Source organism: Lipotes vexillifer, unplaced genomic scaffold (genome assembly GCF_000442215.2).
Source record: "Lipotes vexillifer unplaced genomic scaffold, Lipotes_vexillifer_v1.1 scaffold412, whole genome shotgun sequence".
In the NCBI taxonomy this organism is placed as follows: domain Eukaryota; kingdom Metazoa; phylum Chordata; class Mammalia; order Artiodactyla; family Lipotidae; genus Lipotes; species Lipotes vexillifer.
Window position 1 is genome coordinate 1475469 of NW_006798464.1, and position 18797 is coordinate 1494265.

At 44.8% G+C, this 18797-nt stretch overlaps 2 protein-coding genes across 4 annotated transcripts in view; one reads left to right on the top strand and one right to left on the bottom strand.

Moving 5' to 3' along the window:
* Positions 1–4955, top strand: part of PRC1 (protein regulator of cytokinesis 1) — a 29063-nt gene extending 24108 nt beyond the window's left edge. The window contains exons 12-15 of one of the 3 annotated variants that reach the window (XM_007470539.1): positions 146–256; positions 1696–1872; positions 2199–2240; positions 3772–4947. In XM_007470539.1, the coding sequence (XP_007470601.1) occupies positions 146–256; positions 1696–1872; positions 2199–2240; positions 3772–3843 (402 nt within the window). In that variant the 3' untranslated portion in view covers positions 3844–4947. Of the gene's footprint in view, positions 1–145; positions 257–1695; positions 1873–2198; positions 2241–3771 lie in introns of all 3 variants that reach the window. The other 2 variants (XM_007470540.1, XM_007470541.1) reach the window with 2 other exon arrangements.
* Positions 4956–14023: 9068 nt separating this feature from the next.
* RCCD1 (RCC1 domain containing 1) overlaps positions 14024–18797 on the bottom strand; it is a 5480-nt gene continuing 706 nt past the window's right edge. The window contains exons 3-7 of the mRNA XM_007470542.1: positions 18579–18700; positions 16086–16181; positions 15271–15441; positions 14730–14759; positions 14024–14175 (exon numbers count right to left, since the gene is read on the bottom strand). Of these exons, the coding sequence (XP_007470604.1) occupies positions 14024–14175; positions 14730–14759; positions 15271–15441; positions 16086–16181; positions 18579–18700 (571 nt within the window). The remainder of the gene's footprint in view (positions 14176–14729; positions 14760–15270; positions 15442–16085; positions 16182–18578; positions 18701–18797) is intronic.

The following is an 18797-nucleotide window of genomic DNA, read 5'->3' on the forward strand; positions in this document are numbered from 1 at the left end:
GGAACACTGAACGCTTTTCACAGGTGTCCTCAAAGCTCTTCACCATGAAAACTATCTTAGACTGCTTCCCGTCCTCACTCTGTAGTGTAGGGATGGGGTGCTAAGCACGTCATCTCACATCAGTAATCTCTGTTCTTCTCCTTAGCTGAACACTACCACTGTGTCCAATGCTACGGCCAACAGCAGCATTCGGCCTGTCTTTTCGGGGACAGTCTGCCGCTCCCCTGTGTCTCGCCTTCCACCTTCTGGCAGCAAGGTTAGTATGCTCTGTGTACAAGCACATCCCCGACACTGCCCCAACCTATGTACTCCGGGGACTGCTGGGAGGTGGAGAGATTGAATACTGTCCTCTGGACTGAGAAGGAACTTTGAGGCCTAAAAACAAAGCAGGCAGCTTCATAAAGTGCAATTATGAAGTTTATTGTGGGTAACTTGCATACAGGCAGGATCGGGCAGACAGTGACCCAGAGGCATTTGTAGCTGCACTCAAGTGCGAAAGAGATACGGAGGGATTTAAGGGGGCCAAAGCTAAAAATAGAATCTGACTACTAGGGAGAAGCACATCTGTAGTGACAGAAACTGGGTGGTTTTCCTCCTGCCAGGGTCTCAAGACCATTAATCATCTACATCAGCAAAAGGCATTCTTCATTTTCTTATCAGATGAAGGCAAGGGTCAAAGTTGATAGGGAACTTATCTGGCTTGGCCTCATTCCTTGTAAGCTGAAGCTCAGTCATGCAGGAAGGGGAGGGGATGGGACTGTAGGCCTAAGATGGAGCTGACAAAAAGGAGTCAGTATGGTTCAGCCATACAGGGCCCCACCTAACTTGTTTCAGTTTCTAAGATCCCTGGATTCGGTTATCATTGAGATGCTGAAAGTTGACAGATGTAAGCTAGCTAATCTGTCAAAAACTAAATGAGAGAAGAGAATGGTCATTTTGAGCTCAGTCCGGTATCACGGGAAGCACTGGGATGTGACTGGGAAACTGAAGAGTCTCCATAGGCTCAGTTCAAAGCCTGGTCTTCAGTTGCTACTGAGCGAGGTCCTTGCATGTAGGTTCCAGCCCAGTGACACTGGACAACTAGATGCAGATAGGTACTCTCACCCAAGGAGGGAGTGAGGAGTGCGTGCTAAAATGTGTTCAGTCTTTCAGGTATTTTACAGACTATGCTTAAGATAAGGGTTCTGCAGATCATTAAGAATTTGTATGTTTTTAATCCAAAAGTGGGGACTTCCCTGGTGGTCCAGTGGTTGGGACTCCATGCTTCCAATGCGGGGGACGTGGGTTTGATCCCTGGCTGGGGAATAAGATCCCACATGCCGCACGGCGTGGCCAAAAGATAAAAATTTTAAAAATAAAATAAGCCAGGGCTTCCCTGGTGGCGCAGTGGTTGAGAGTCCGCCTGCCGATGCAGGGGACACGAGTTCGTGCCCCGGTCCGGGAAGATCACACACACCGCGGAGCGGCTGGGCCCGTGAGCCATGGCCACTGAGCCTGCGCGTCCGGAGCCTGTGCTCCGCAACGGGAGAGGCCACAACAGTGAGAGGCCCGCGTACCGCAAAAAAAAAAAAAAAAAAGCCAGAAGTATAGGATTACAGACACACGAATAATATAAAGATGGTATCAGCCTTTGATAATTTGTGTGTGTGGTCATTATAAGGATGATACATTGGTCGATCTTTCTTTCCCCTACAGCCAGTCACCACTTCCACCTGTTCGGGGAAAAAAACACCCCGTGGCCTCAAGCATGGAGCCAACAAGGAGAACCTGGAGCTCAATGGCAGCATCCTCAGCGGTGGGTACCCTGCCTCGGCCCCCCCACGACGCAACTTCAGCATTAATTCTGTTGCCAGCACCTATTCTGAGTTTGCGGTAATTCACCTTTTCTAATATCTACCAGTCCCTGGGGAGCACACAGTTGGGGCAGAGTGGGTATCTTCCCAAGGGCACCCAGGCTATTAGTTAGGACAGTTCTTTGGAGGCTGAGAATCCCTTTCCTGACTTGACCATGGCATGAGGTGGGGGTGGTTTAAGGGTGGTGTATAGGAAGAAAGATGGCAGCAGCAAGCAGACATTTAACCTGGATCCTTCTGCTTAAGAAATACCATTCCCTGGCTGCAGGAGGTGAACCTTCTCATCACTGCCCTGGTGCTCTCTTGGTGGAGATCTTGGTAATTGTCTCAATTCTTTGTTCTTAGAAGGATCCATCCCTCTCTGACAGCTCCACTGTTGGGCTTCAGGTCTGTATGGCAACCCCTGCATGTCCTATGTCCCTTTTCCAGACTGATCTGTCATCTGCTGGCTTCATTCCCATCTGGGCACAGGGCTACACTAACCAATAATCTCAGCTGTACTATCATAAAACCTTTTTTTAACAAAGGAAGCAGGAATTCCTTATATGGACTTCAGAAATAATAAATATCTGGCTTAAGTTCCCAACAGACTGACTAACCTGCCGATTAACTTGTTCAGACTTGAATTGGATTCTCAGCCCCATCTAAAGTCAGGCAAAGTTTTTTTATCATGTTATTTCACAACAGAAAACTTTCACCCTCCCCAGTTGTGACATTAAAGGCCTCCAATGTGCTGCAAGGAATAGAGGCCCCACCACGTGGGGAGGGGAGCCCCAGCTGTGTGCTGCCTATGAGGTTCTTGGCCTGCGTGCTGATTACTTCCTGGAGTATATGTCTTACTAACCCCTCAGAGCTGAATTGCCACCTTTCTGTCTACTCTGAGCTAGCCAATGCTCCTTTCTTTGCCTTTGCCTATTTTCTACCACATTGAGCTGCTAAAGCATGTATGAGGCACTGGAAGAAAGTAATTTTTTCCCACAATGCTCTTCAGCTCCTAGTAACGTACTCCACATTTACCAACACTTAACTGCAGTGCGCTTTCCTTAACAATGTGTTCTGTCTTCCCTTAGTATATAGCTGTTGAGAGGTGAGGCTGCCCCTCACCTTTGTGGGGGATACTGAGTTAAAGCCTAGGGCATCGACTCTCTTGCTGCAGTGATGGAGAATGTGACAGCTGCCCAAGGCTATCGTTCATTTTGAGCACTGAAGCTAGCTTTATATTCTTTTACTTTTGTCAAGTTACTTGACAGGGGTGGTTCTACCTTTAGAAGGTGGGTATTTGTCACTCTGGCTAGCTGATTGCTGGACAGAGTCCAGCTTTCTCTTTTGTTTGCTCAGCCAGGCCCACTTCATCCACTTGCTGCTTACATATATCTGTTTCTCTCTGGCTAGGCCGAGGGAGATTCTTCTGGTTTTGGTTGCTATGGCTGGTAGACTCCACCAGGCAGCACTGAAGCCAGCAGACTAACCTCTACTAACATCTGTCCTTTCTCAGTGGTCATTCCTGCACTGTCTTCTGCTTCTATACCATGTGCTCCAGCATGAGATCAAATCACCAGCAGGTTACAAGGCCCTCAGCCCCAGGGATTGGTAGATATATGTTCTGGCCCATTGTTTCCTAAAGGCCTCAAAAGACCAAAGCTTGTTGCCTACCTAGCTTGACAACTCAGAGAGTACTTTGTGAAGTATAAGGGATTTCTCTTCTGTGAGGTTTTAATAGAATGGACTGGCTGAGGAAAGGAATCAAGGGGCATATGTGCACATGCTTAATCTGTGACTATGGTGTTCAGAGTCCCTCCCCTTTTGTTCCTAACACAGCCTGTGCTGGGCTGTATGCTGACACTCACCCGTGCTTACAAGGGCAGGGCATGCATGAGAGGGGACAGTAACGCCACTGATGTTATTTATTTTTCAACAGCGAGAACTTTCAAAGGCTTCCAAATCTGATGCTACTTCTCGAATCCTCAATTCAACCAACATCCAGTCCTGAGAAGCCCTGATCAGTCAACCAGCTGAGGTTTCCTATGCCCTGTGCCTAATTATACAGGGGTGGCTTTAATGTTTCTTCAGTTTAGATGCGCTTGAAAGCCTGGACAGGTTCCATTACCATGGGCCTAACTTACAGAAGTGAATGAGTTACAGATGAGAGTCCATCATAAGCTTAGTACGTCCTTAGACACTTGGTTTTATTTTGACTCAAGAAATACATTAAAACATAGTTCATAGCAGTAAGCGTAAATTTTAGCATATGGAACCTAATTTCTTTCGCTACCCTGTAATTGTACTTGCTAAAGCACGATCAAGGGCTTGTTTTACTTCACCATTGTGTAGTTAAATGATTGACTATGCCCAAGCTTGGGGTATGGGACATGAAGCAGTTTTGGGCTTGTACACTTATAATTAGCAATTAACACCTTTTTTTGTTTATGGATATTCAGTTAATGCTATAGCTTCAGTAGCTTTGCTCTCACCTAAAGGCCTGTCCCCACCACACAGGACAGCCTTCCTCCTGATGAAGATGTCTGTGTGTCAGAAGTTGGGATGGCCCGACTCACTGCCAAAGAGGTGACAGGGAGGCTGGGAGCACCTTTGTTAAATTGTGTACAGTTTTGTTATATAGGCCAGTGCTGTGGGGGTATGTGTGTGAACACACGTACTTGTCTGAACTCTGCTTCTTCAGTTTTTCTCTGGGTCCAGTTCCCTATCCCTGTGCCCCCTGTGCCTGAGTTCCTTCACCCTCTGCACTTGCCAGCCAAGTTGGGAGGCTGTTTGGATGGGTTGGGCCGTTTCTGTCGTGGAGATCTGGAACTTTGCACATATCAGTACTGGGGAGCTGTTCCTGCTGTAGAGTCCACGATGAGGCTCCTTCTTTACCTACCCTATGTATCAATCACTACTGTGCTCCCCAAAGCACTATTATTTATTCTCCGTCTGCCTGCACCAGTACTACTGTCAGCACAGTAAATGGTTCTTGGAAGCTTACCAGTGTGGATTTGGTCTGTGTCAGCCATGCTGTTTAGGCATACGTATAAATGTCCTGATTTTAAAATATATTCTTAAAAATAAATTAAAATGTGTATACTTATATTTCAAAGATACATACTGTGGTGTGTGTTTTCGTTGTTCCCCATGTCACTTTTTGGTTGGTTTCTGTCTGTGGAAAACAGAAAAGACTAAAAGAACATACAAGAAACTTTTAGTCGGGAGTATGATTTTCATATTCTTTTGAGTGTTTCTAAATTAAGAACATTTCTTATTCTGAGAAAAAAGGTTTTTGAGAGGAATAAAAAGCCTAAATCCTGATGTATAAGGAGGCTGAGGTACTATTAGGAAACTTCTGGTTTCATTGCTATGTACAAGTCTTTGTATGGAGATATATTTTCTTTTGGCTAAATACCTAGGAGTGGAACGGCTGCATCATACATATGGTAGGTGTATGTTTAACTTTTTAAGAAACTGCCAAACGGTTTTCCAAAGCAGTTGGACTATTTTACATTCTCATCAGTAATGTATAAGGGTTCCAATTTCTTTTTTTTTTTTTTTATCATTTATTTTTGGCTGTGTTGGGTCTTTGTTGCTGCACACAGGCTTTCTCTAGTTGTGAGTAGGGACTACTCTTCATTGCAGTGCGTGGGCTTCTCATTGTGGTGGCTTCTCTTGCTGTGGAGCATGGGCTGTAGGTGTGCGGGCTTCAGTAGTTGCAGCACATGGGCTCAGTAGTTGTGGCTCGTGGGCTCTAGAGTGCAGGCTCAGTAGCTGTGGCTCACAGGCTTAGTTGCTCCGTGGCATGTGGGATCTTCCCAGACCAGGGATCGAACCCATGTCCCCTGCATTGGCAGGTGGATTCTTAACCACTGTGCCACCAGGGAAGTCCCTGAAGGTTCCAATTTCTTCAATCTTTTCCAACACTTTGTATGGTCAGTCTTTATAATTTTAGCCATTTTAGTGGCTGTGAAATGGTATCTCATTGTGGTTGGAATTTTCACTTCCCTAATGACTAGTGATGTTTAACATCTTTTTGTGTACTTTTTTGCCATCATTCTTCTTTGATGAAGTACCTGTTTACTATTTTTGGCCATTTTAAAAATTGAATTGTATTTTTAATTTTTTTGGCTGTGCCCACGTGGCTTATGGGATCTTAGATCCTCGACCAGGGATCGAACCCAGGCCCTCAGCAGTGGAAGTGTGGAGTCCTAACCACTGGACTGCCAGGGAATTCCAGAGCTATGTTCTTATTGTTGAGTTTTGAGAGCTCTCTATATATCCTGCATACAAGTTCTTTTATCAGGTGTATGTTTTGCAAAGATCTTGTCCCCATCTGTGGCTTCTTTTTGTTTTCTTGAAGTATAATTGACATACATTATATTAATTTCAGGCTGCTTTAATTCTTTTAACAGTGTCACTGAAGAGCAGAGGTTTAATTTTGATGAAATCCATTTGTTCTTTGGATTGTACTGCTGTTGCTCTAAGAAATCTTTACCTAACTCCAGATGATAAAGGTTTTCTCCTAGAAGTTTAAAGTTTTCAGTTTTACATTTACGTCTGATTCATTTTGGCTCTGTGTGTCATCTACCTGTATGGCTCCAGGTATGGCTTTAAGTTCATTCTTTTTGCATACAGGTAGCCAGTTGTCCAGCACCATTAGCTGAAAAGCTAAACCTTCTCCACTGTACATTTCTGTTCCACTGATCTATTTGTCCTAATGACAGTACCACCCTGTCTTAATTACTGAGGATTTATACGAATTCTTAAAATCAGGTAATGTTAGCTTTCCAACTTGGTGCTTTTAAACGTTATTTTGTCTGTTCTGGTTACTGTGCATTTCTGTATGAGTTTTAGGAAAAAAGCTTGTCAATTTCTACCCAAAAATCTGGTAGGATGTTGATTGGCATTGCATTGAATCTATAGACCAACTGAGGGAGAACTGACAACCCCCGAACAAGGCACATCTCTCCATTTATTTAGGTTTTCTTTAATTTCTCTCAGTATTTTGTAGGTAATGTTTACAGATCTTTTACATCTTTGTCAGATTTATCCCTAAGTATTTCAGATTTCTTGATGCTATTGTAAATGGTATTTTTAAATTAGAATTTCTGGTTGTTGCTTGGCTACTTATAGCAGTTGATATTTGTATATTGCTCTTGTATCCTGCAACCTTGCAAAACTCACTTATTAAAAGAAAAGTCAGAAAAAAAATACACTCTTTACAGATGATTGGCTTTGTGTTGGAGCAAGCCTTTAATGCTTAGCCAGGCTGTTTACAACTCTGCCTTAGCTTTCAGTCCTGCTTGTGTAGAGCCTGAATGCTAGACATGAAAGCTTATTGTTTTCTCAGGCATTTCTGAGCAAATATCCAGCCCTGGGCATGCGTTATGCTTTGATTCCCCAGTATACTGTGGGACCTTTTAAAAGGCCTTTCTCCCTATCATCTCCTTTCCCAACCTCTTTCTTCCCAGATCTTTCCCTTGCCCAGGTTATTGCAGGCAATACTTTTGCCTTTAAATACTTTCAGCAAAAGTTGCCCAGCCTTGGGAACACTAAGTCTGGCAAAACAAAGGTGAGCTCTTGCACTGGTCCTCCAGGGAGCCGCCAGATAGCCAGTAACCCACAACCACCATTCTGTGAGAACTGTTTTCCTCCCTCTGGTACTAGCAACCCACCCAGGTGACTTCCAGGAAATTTAACAGATCAGTGCCTTTATGTTCCCCCTTCATTTTTCACTTTTTCCCTTTTGGGAGTCAGATGTTAAAGACTAGGACATTCAAAAGTATCTGTATATATGGGGAAAATTAGAAAGTAACCACAATACCTAAGGAAAGGCTCAGAAAAGACGATATTACGTTTACACCTCAGGCTGATCCTTGGTACAGAGACAGCCTACAATTCAGAAAAACAAAACAAACAATGGCAAACACTGGGGAAGGGGGAGAATCTGATTGATTCCCAGAGTTACCATATTACCAGATTCAAATGTCCAGTGTTCAACAAAAAAGTCACAAGGCATGCAAAGAAACATGAGAGTATGGCGCATTCAAAAGAAAATAAATCACCAGAATCTTGTCCCTGAAAAAGACTTAATGGTAGCTATATTAGACAAAGACTTGAAAATAATGGCCCTGGGGACTTCCCTGATGATGCAGTGGTGAAGAATCCACCTGCCAATGCAGGGGACACAGGTTCAAGCCCTGGTCCAGGAAGATCCCACATGCTGCAGAGCAGCTAAGCCCGTGAGCCACAACTACTGAGCCTGAGCTCTATAGCCCATGCACAACTACTGAGCCCATGTGCCACAACTACTGAAGCCCACGTGCCTACTAGAGCCTGTGCTCTGCAACAAAGAGAAGCCACTGCAGCCCGCACACCACAATGAAGAGTAGCCCCCGCTTGCCAGAGCTTAATATTTATTTTTATATTAATATTTATATTTTATATAAATATTAATATTTAATATTAATTTAAAATAACCAGTGGATCAAAGAGGAAATCACAGGGGAAATTAGAAAATACTTAGAATGAATGAAAAAAACAAAGCATACCAAAACTTATGGGATGCAGCAAAAGCCGTGCTAAGGGGAAATTATAGCTGTAAATGTTCACGTTAAAAAAACAAGAAAGATATTGTCAGCCATCTAACTTTCAACTTAAAAACTAGAAAAAGAACAAACTAAACCAAAAGCTAGCAGAAGGAAGGAAATAAAGATTACAGCAAAGATAAAAAATTCAGTATAGAAAAGCAATAGAGAAAATCAGTGAAACCAAAAGTTGGTTCTTTAAAAAGATCAATGAAATAGATGAACTTTTAGCTAGATGGACTAAGGAAAAAAGACACAAGTCATTAAAATCAGAAGTGAAAGCAAGGGGACTTCGCTGGTGCCGCAGTGGTTAAGAATCCGTCTGCCAGTGCAGGGGACCCAGGTTCGCTCTCTTGTCCAGGAGGATCCTACATGCCATGGAGCAACTAAGCCTGCACACCTAGAGCCTTTACTCCCCAACAAGAGAAGCCACTGCAATGAGAAGCCCACCACCGCAACAAAGAGTAGCCCCCTCACCTCAAATAGAGAAAGCCCCTGTGTGGCAACGGAAGACCCAACACAGCCAAAAATAAAAATAAATATTAAAAAAAAATGAAAGCAGGGACATTACTACTAATTCTACAGAAAGAAAAAGGTTTTGTTTTGGGTTTTTTAATTATTTATTTATTTTATATTTATTTTTGGCTGTGTTGGGTCTTCGTTTCTGTGCGAGAGCTTTCTCCAGCTGCAGCGAGCGGGGGCCACTCTTCATCGCGGTGCGTGGGCCTCTCACTGTCGTGGCCTCTCCTGTTGCGGAGCACAGGCTCTGGATGCGCAGGCTCAGTAGTTGTGGCTCACGGGCCTAGCCGCTCTGCGGCACGTGGGATCTTCCCGGACCGGGGCACGAACCCATGTCCCCTGCATTGGCAGGCGGATTCTTAACCACTGCGCCACCAGGGAAGCCCAAGAGAAAGGTTTTAAAAGAGTACTATGGGGACTTCCCTGGTAGTACAGCAGTTAGGACTCCTTGCTCCCAGGGCAGGGGGCCTGGGTTCAATCCCTGGTCAGCAAACTAGATCCCGCATGCTGCAACTAAGACCTGGTGCAGCTAAATAAATTATTTTTTAAAAAGAATACTATGAGCAATTAATTGTACACCAACAAATCAGATTACCTGGGTGAAATGGACATGTTCCTAGAAACACAAAACCTATCAAGACTAAATCACAAAGAAATAAACAATCTGAATAGACCTATAACTAGTAAGGAGATTGAATCACTACTCAACAATTTCCCAGGAAAGGGCTTCCCTGGTGGCACAGTAGTTAAGAATCCGCCTGCCAATGGAGGCGACATGGGTTTGAGCCCTGATCCGGGAAGATCCCACAGGCCGTGGAGCAACTAAGCCCGTGCACCACAACTGCTGAGTGGGCATCGTAGAGCCCGCAAGCCACAACTACCGAGCCCACGTGCCTAGAGCCCATGATCCGCAACAAGATGAAACTACCACAATGAGGAGCCCACGCACCGCAACGAAGAGTAGCCCCTGCTCTCCACAACTAGACAAAGCCCGCATGCAGCAATGAAGACCCAACACAGCCAAAAATAAATAATTTTAAAAAAAATTTCCCCAAGAAAGAAAAGCCTTGGACCTAATGGCTTCACTGTGAATTCTACCAAATATTTAAAGAACTAACACCAATCCTTCTCAAATTTTTCCAGAATATTTCAGAGGAAGAAACACTTCCTAACTCATTCTGTGAGGCCAGCATAACTTTGATACCAAAGCCAGAAGACACTACAGGAAAACTATAGACCAATATCCCTTTTGAACATAGATGAAAAAAATCTTCAGCAAAATACTAGCAAACAGAATTCAGCAACACTTGAAAAGGATTATACATCATGACCAAGTGAGATTTATTCCTGGAATACAAGGATGATCAATGTAACATGCTACATCAACAAAATGAAGGAAAAAAAACACATGATCATCTCAAATGATGGAGAAAAAGCAAGATTCTGCACCCTTTCGTGATTAAAAACACTCAATAAAATAGGAAAAGAAGGGAACTACCTCCACACAATAAAATCCATATATGAAAATCCCAGAGCAAACATAATACTCAATGGCTTTTCCTCTAAGATCAGGAACAAGGCAAGGATGCCCACTTTCACCACTTTTATTCAACATAGTAATGGAAGTTCTAGTCAGAGCCATTAAGTTATAAAAGAAATAAAAGGCATCCAAATTAGAAAGGAAGAGGTAAAAGTATCTCTGCAGATGAATGATCTTATATGTAGAAAATCCTAAAGACTACAAAAAAGCTGTTAGAATAAATGACTTCAGCAAAGTAGCAGGATACAAAGTCAACACACAAAAATCAGTTGTATTTCTATACACAATGAACAATCCAAAAAGGAAATTACAAAAATGATTCCAGGGCTTCCCTGGTGGCACAGTGGTTAAGAATCCGCCTGCCAGTGCAGGGGACCTGGGTTCGAGCCCTGGGCTGGGAAGATCCCACATGTCGTGGAGCAACTAAGCCCATGCGCCACAACTACTGAGCCTGCGCTCTAGAGCCCACGAGCCACAACTACTGAAGCCCGCATGCCTAGAGCTCCACAACAAGAGAAGCCACTGCAATGAGAAGCCTGCGCACCACAATGAAGAGTAGCCCTGGCTCATCGAAACTAGAGAAAGCCCGTGTGCAGCAGCAAGGACCCAACACAGCCAAAAATAAATAAATTAATTTTAAAAAATGATTCCATATATAGTAGCATCAAAAAGAATAAAATACTTAGGAATTAACCAAGGAGGTGAAAGACATGTACAATGAAAACTACAAAACACTCCTGAAAGAAATTATAGACATCAATAAATGGAAACACATCCCATGATCATGGATTGGAAGACTTAATGTTAAAAGTGGACTTCCCTGGTGATCCAGTGGTAAATAACCCGCCTTTCAATGCAGGGGACAGAGGTTCGATCCCTGGTTGGGCAACAAAGATCTCACATGTCACAGGGAAACTAAACCCGTGTACCACAACTACGGAGCTCACGCGCCTCAACAAGACAGCCCACGTGCCGCAAACTACAGAGCCCACGCGCTCTGGAGCCTGCATGCTAGAACTAGAGAGAGAAAACCTGCACACTGCAACTAGAGAGAAGCCCGAGCGCCACAATGAAGAGCCCACGCCACAACGGAGGATCCCGCACGCCTCAATGAAGACCCCATGTGCCTCAACTGAGACCCGACGCGACCAAAAAAAATAAATTAAAAAAAAAATTGTTAAAATGTTAGTAGTACCCAAAGCAATCTATAGATTCAGTGCAATTCTTAAAATATCAAGGACCTTTATACAGAAATAGAAAAACACTAAAACTCATATGGGATCTCAAGGGACCCCAACAGACAAAACAATTTTGAAAAAGACTAAAACTGAAGGAATCACACTTCTTGGTTTCAAAACCTACTACAAAGCTATAGTAATCACAACAGTATTGACATGAAAAGAGACAGACATATAGATCAATGAAATAGAATAGAGAGCCCGGAAATAAACCCTCGAATATACAATCAAATGAGTTTTGAGAAGGGTGCCAAGGCCATTCAATGAGGAAAGGACAGCCTTTTCAACAAATGGTGCTGGGAAAACTGGATAACCACATGCAAAAGAATGAAGTTGGACTCTTACCTAACACTATATACAAAAATTAACTCAAAATGGATCAAGGACCAAAATATAAAACCTAAAACAATAAAATTCTTGGAAAAATATAGGACAAAAGCTTCATGACATTGGATTTGGTGATGATTTCTCGGATATGGCAACAAAAGAAAAAATAGACAAATTGGACTTCATGAAAATTAAACTTTTTACATTGAGACAGTATCAACAAAGTAAAAAGGCAACCAACAGAATGGGAGAAAATATTTCCAAATCACTTATTTGATAAGGGATTAGTATCTAGAATATATAGAGAACTCCTAAAACAACACACACACACACACACACACACACACACACACACAAAACCAGATTCAAAAATGGGCAAAGGACTTGAATAGACATTTCTCCAAAAAAGATGTGAATGGCCAATAAGCACATGAAAAGATGCTTAACATCATTAATTATTAGGGAAACGCAAATCAAAATTACAATGAGATACCACCTCACACCTATCAGGATGGTTACTGTCAAAAAAACAGAAAACAATGTTCGGTGAGGATGTGGAGAAGTTGGAACACTTGTGCACTATTGGTGGGATTGTAAAATGGGAAAGCCACTGTGGAAAACCGTATGTAGGCTCCTCAAAAAATTAAAAATAGAATTACCATATGACCCAGCAATTCCACTTTAGGGTATATATCCAAAAAAATTAAAAGCAGAGTCTCAAAGAGATGTTTGTAAACCCATGTTCATAGGAGCAGTATTCACAATAGCTAAAACATGAAAGCAGCCCAAGTGTCCATCAACCAATGAATGGATAAACAAAATGTGGTATATACATACAATGGAATATTATTCAGATCTAAAAAGGAAGGAAATTCTGCAATATGCTATAACATAGATGAACCTTGAGAACATTATGCTAAGTGAAATAAGCCAATATTTATCTTATAAAAAGATAAATACTGTATGATTCCACTTATATTAGGTACGTAGAGTAGTCAAGAGCACAGGACAGACACAAGGTATAATGATGGTTGCCAGGGGCTGGGGAGAACAGGGAGTTATTGTTTAATAGCTGTAGAGTTTCAGATTTACAAGATGAAAAGAGATGGGAATGGATGGTGGTGATGGCTACACAACAATGTGAACGTATTTAATGCCACTTAAAAATGATTAAGATAGTAAATTTTCTGTTACGTGTATTTTAACTCAATAAGAAAAAAGAAATTACTATCAGTAAGAGAATATATAACTTGAGGTATAATTCATACAATGGAATACCATATAACAATAAAAAATGAATCAACTGCACGACACCACAGATGAATCATACAGTGCTGATGAAAAAACAAGACATAGAAGAACATACACAGAATGATTCTATTTACCTAAAGTTCAAAAGCAGACAAATTATATTGTATAAAGATGCATACAAGGAATGGTATGAGTCAAAATGAAAACAGGTATAAGAATAACAAAAGATGACCTCTAGTGGTTCCCAATCTTAGCACTACCTCCAAATCACCAGGGGTGGGGCAGCCTAAAAAATCTACCCACATCTAGGTTCCACACCCCTAAGTTGTGATTTCATTGTGTCTGCGATGCTGGCTTTAGGCATCCAGTTTCAAATCTCCAGGTGTTTCTTTCTTTTCCTTTTTTTTGGGGGGGCCACGCTGTGCCACACGGCTTGTGTGATCTTAGTTCCCAGACCGGGGATTGAACCCATGCCCTAGGCAATGAAAGCGCAGAGTCCTAACCACTGGACCGCCAGGGGTTCCCTCCAGGTGTTTCTAATGTGAAGACAAAGTTGAGGATGCTGCCTGCTCTAAGGTGGAGCAAGAGGGCTGTGATAGGGAAGGCCAAATGTGGGGCCTCTGGGGTGCTGGCAATGGTTTTCCTTGACCTGGGGGGAGTTTTACAGGTGTTAGCTTCATAATTTTTCACTCTACATATATTTTATGCCCTTATCTATACATGTCAGCTCTTCTCTTTTTCCACAGCATACACGTAGGTGTTCCAGGGCCCACAGCTCACGGTCCTTACTTGGAGTTGCTTATCTACAAAGTACTTCACACGGCAGGGCCGATCCAAGCTGGTCGTGTCTTTGTGGCCAAGCTGTCCATATTTACCTAAAGTGAAATGAGCTGCTTTGACATCCTCTCCACTGGGCCTTGTGGCTTTTCCCCTCCAGGAAGGAAAAACAGCCCATTGACTGAAGTGCTGGGCTTAAGCCACCAGTCTGCTGGTGTCTGCTCCATGAATTCAGGAGACCAGCACCACAGAGCCTCCAGGACCAGGCAATTCCACAGGTCCCCAAGAGGCAAGATGCTCCTCCAGGCTCCCCACTCCTAAGCTCAGATGTTCAGAGCAGAGATTTTTATTTTATCTTTTTCTCTACCCAGTGCCAGACCAAAAGATGTTTCATGACTGCTGGCTAAATATTCCCTTAAGACAAATACCTTTTCAGAAAGGTAGACGGGAAATACTGACATGTTGTCCTATTTCTCTCTCGTCTGGTCTCTGTCCCTCTGAGTGTGCCTAGATCTGTTCCAGCTTTTCAGTCCCAATGGTCAGGCCGAGGCCCCTGCTTCCACTTCTCTGCATGGCTGTTGTCACCTGCCCTCTAGTCCCAGGTCTTTCCTCCCCTTGGTTTAAGCATCACAAAAGCAAACCTTTTACTTACCCCAGCCCCAGGTGTAGAGCTCCCCCATTCCTGCAACCAAAGGACAGCAAAAGGACAGTAAGGGGCTGACACCACTGCTCTTTGACTAGGCATTTGTCCAGCTTGGCCTGCCAGCATTCTGGTCACCACGAGACTTACTTGGCGTAGCAAAACATATCCTCTCTCTCTTTTTAACAACGGTCTAGTCACATTTGGGGTGATAAAGGATCCAAACTGAAAAAGTTCACCTCCCTATATGCGGACTGATTGGCCTGCAACTCACAGCTGCTGAGTTTAGGACAGCCCTGCTGTCAGGTGAAAGGCTGGCAACACTAGCCTCCCTCCAGAAGGAAGAACCTTCGGGGCCTGACAGGCTGGGGAGCCACTGTTAGAGCCCCGTGGGAGTGTACTGAGTGGGGCAGCTACTCAGTACATGTCAAAGGTGCTTAATTAAAATGGTAGTTTTTTAGGTGACCACACCCTTTTCTGCAGCCACCAGCTAGAGAGCCGGGTGGAGGGACCTCCCGCTCCATCCTGAACCAGCCTACCCAGCCCCACTCACTTGTCACCACTGCTGTGTGCCGGGATCCACAGCTGGCCTTGACTGCATCTGAGCCCAGGGGAAGGTCCAGTAAAGCCGGGAAGGGCTGGACAGCTATGAAGGGGGCGGGGGCTCCATCCTCACCCCTGGCTACTCTCTTCACTTCAGAACCATCTTCATTCAGTCCTGAGGCTTCAGAGAAGTAATAAGAGTGATGATGATAATGATGCTGAACACTCACTGAGCACTGATCTAAACCTCATTCATATGCTGACTCACTACAACAGCTGACACACTTGCTCTAGCTCCAGAGCCATTGCTCCCAACCCCACATTCCCTGGGAAGTGCTGGAGTTGACAGGTTCGTGGGGCATGTAGTGCTGACACTGGCATCAGCCTTGCCGTGCTCCCTCTCATAAGGGGCTCAGAGTCCTTCATTGTGCCCTGGGGTCCCAAGGATGTCACGTACCCTTTTGAGCACTGTAGCTCTCAGGCCAACAATATGGCCAGGAGTCAGGAATGACAGAAACGTGTGGAAATCAAGAATTGACCCTCACCAACAGACTTGTGGTTGCCAAGGAGGAGGGGGGTGGGGGAGGGATGGATTGGGAGTTTGGGATTAGCAGATGTCAACTATTATATATAGAATGGATAAACAACAAGGTCCTACTGTGTAGCACAGGGAACTGTATTCAGTATGCTGTGATAAACCATAATGGAAAAGAATATGTATACATATATGTATAACTGAATCATTTTGCCATACAGCAGAAATTAACACAACATAAATCAACTATACTTCAATAAAATATATCCAAAAAAAGAATTGACTCTCACCTTCTGCGGTTGTCTTTCCATCCTCTGCCAGGCTCTTGGTGGGCAGGGCCAGCTGCCCTGATTCATTCCAGCCCCAGATATAAATATCCCCAGCCTCTGAAAGAGAGATAAAGGGGCCCCATTAACAGACTGTGTTCGTCCCCTCCACCTCCTAAGCATGTGCATCCATCCAGACTCCACTACACCCCACTAGCTCCCTAAAGACAACAACTGCCTGCCCTGCCCAAGTCAGCACTCCAGGCAGAGTGCTTTCCTCAGGCCCCAGCAGCTTCCTTGTCTCAACAGGGCCCCTTCCCCCTTAAGTGCCTTCAGGTCACCCTATTCTTAAAGGAAGTCTCTTGCTGGCTCTTCCTGTCCACTTTCATTTTTTCCTTTCTGTTAAATTGCACCCCCCACTCCCCCCGCGTGCAGTTTGGAAATGTGGCCCAGGAAGTTCCCCAGTGGTCTTTTTTTCACATCCACTGAGCCCAGGCCCCTTTCGTCAGCCCCATCTGCCACTGGGCCTGCTGAAGGCCTTTTAAAAAACTGTTGTTTTAACTGAGGTGGTATTGGTTTATAACATTATGTTTCATGTGTACAGCATTATATTTTGACTTCTGTATGCACTACAGTGTGCTTATCACCAAGAGGTTAGTTTTCATCTGTCACCATCCAGCCAACCCCCTTTACCCATTGCACCCTCACCCTCCCCCAAGGCCTCTGGAAGCTCTCACAACACTGGAGTTGGTTGATTGGAGCAACAGCCCTATGCTAAAAATTCACTAACAGCAGTGGCTAATTTTTATCAAGTGCTTATTCTGTGCCACTGTTTTAAGCACAATATCCCCATTTTATTCAAGAGAAAACTTGAGGCACAGAGAGGTTAGGTGCTCTGCCCAAGATCACGAGGGGCAGGGTGATGATTTGAACCTGGGAGGTCTGGTCTGAAGCCTCCATGCTCCAACCATGCGACACCAAGGCCTCAAATGCCTTTTGGACCTTTGTGCGAGACTTCCCATTGGGCTCACCTTCCAGTCCTCTCTTCTCTTCCCTCCAGCCCACTCATTCTCAAGCCTGGCTGCCGACCCAGGCCCACTACATGTGAATATGGACAGGACAGTACAAGCATAGGTAGTTTTTAAAGACCCCTGGTGAAACCATGCCCCGTAGGGTTAACAGAAGCTGATAACTAATAGAAATTCTTGAACCTCTCTTACAGAACAACAGATGAGGGAACAGCCTGTTAAAACCCCTTTGCTTGTTAAGTGCCTTCATTGATTAAGTTCACTTTCATTATTTTTCTTTTTTTCTCTTTAATTGCATACCTTCCCAGCTTCATGCAACTCAGTTGTTTCACAGGAACTTGGAGTCAGCTCCTGCCCAGTGAAAGCCAGCTGGGGACTAGTTGGGGCCACTGACCCTAAAACTGGGCCTGTGCAGATGTCCAGTGGATGGCCTTTTGATGTCAGAGGGCTGGAAAACTCCACCCTCAGATCATGCTAAGCGTCTCCACATTTTTGTTTTGGCTACACTGCGCGGCTTGTGGGATCTTAGTTCCCCAACCAGGGACTGAACCAGGGCCCCTGAAGTGAAAGCGCCGAGTCCTAACCACCGGACCGCCAGGGAATTCCCAAAGTGCCTCCATTTTGAATATGCAGAAGCATGTGACCCAGATATGCCTGCTCAGAACACTGATTACCTCACCTTCTTCCCTACCTCCAATCACCTTTCCCCACGCCTAAGACCACCCTGCTTATCCCATAAATACCCCAACTCCCTTCAGGGAGGCAGATCTGAGACTTATTATTCTCCCATTTCCTCGCTTGGCTGCCTTGTGAACAAACTGCTTCTTGGCTGTAAACCTTGGCATCTCAGCGTCTAGCTTGCTGCGCATCAGGACCTGGTCGGTAATGATATAAGTGGCGGCCAGAGCCCCAGATGCAGATCCTTGCAAAGATCATTCGCTCCCAGCTGCATCCAACAGCCTAGAGATAGCTGCACCTGGACCACCTGCCAGAGTGGTGAACACAATCTAAAGTGAAACTCCTCATTCTGGCCTGGGTCACCAGCCATGGCACCACCAGAACTCACACTCACCATCATCATCCTCCTGGTGGGCATCCAAGTGTCCACTGTGTGCCACACATCACGGCCACCCGGGCAACTGCTGCCTTTTTTTCTTCCTTAGCTCGGTTGCCCCTCACCCCTTCATTCTCCCTTGGGGAGTATTTTAGAAAGACAGCCCTGGCTGGAGGCAGACGGAGGGGAGGGGTAGTGAGACCAGTAACAGAAGACAGGAAACAATTGTGACAGTCCGGGTGCGAGTGGGTGATGGTGGTGGCAGAGGGGCTGAATCTGAGAGGCGTTAGGGAGTCATGAATGACTGGGCTGGCTGATGTGGGAGGAGCTTGGGAGGAGGCCCGGCTAGGGCACCCATCAATTTTCGAGAGAAGGAGAAAGGTTTGGAGCCTACGAGACCTTGAGCTGGTTTTGGAAAAGCACTAGGTCACTCACCACTCACACACAGAGAGTGCCAGCCACCTGCGGCCACCTCAGCCATGGTTAGGCCCTGCAGCGCCTGCAGCAGCCTCGGCTCCGGCTCTGCCTCCAGAGTCCCGTGGCCCAGCTGTCCGTGTCTGAGCAAAGGAGACCCTAGTCAACTACACCAAGGGGTCTCCTTCCCCTTCCCTCCCCAATCGCTCTCTCCTGCCCCCTGTGTGCTCACCTCCCACT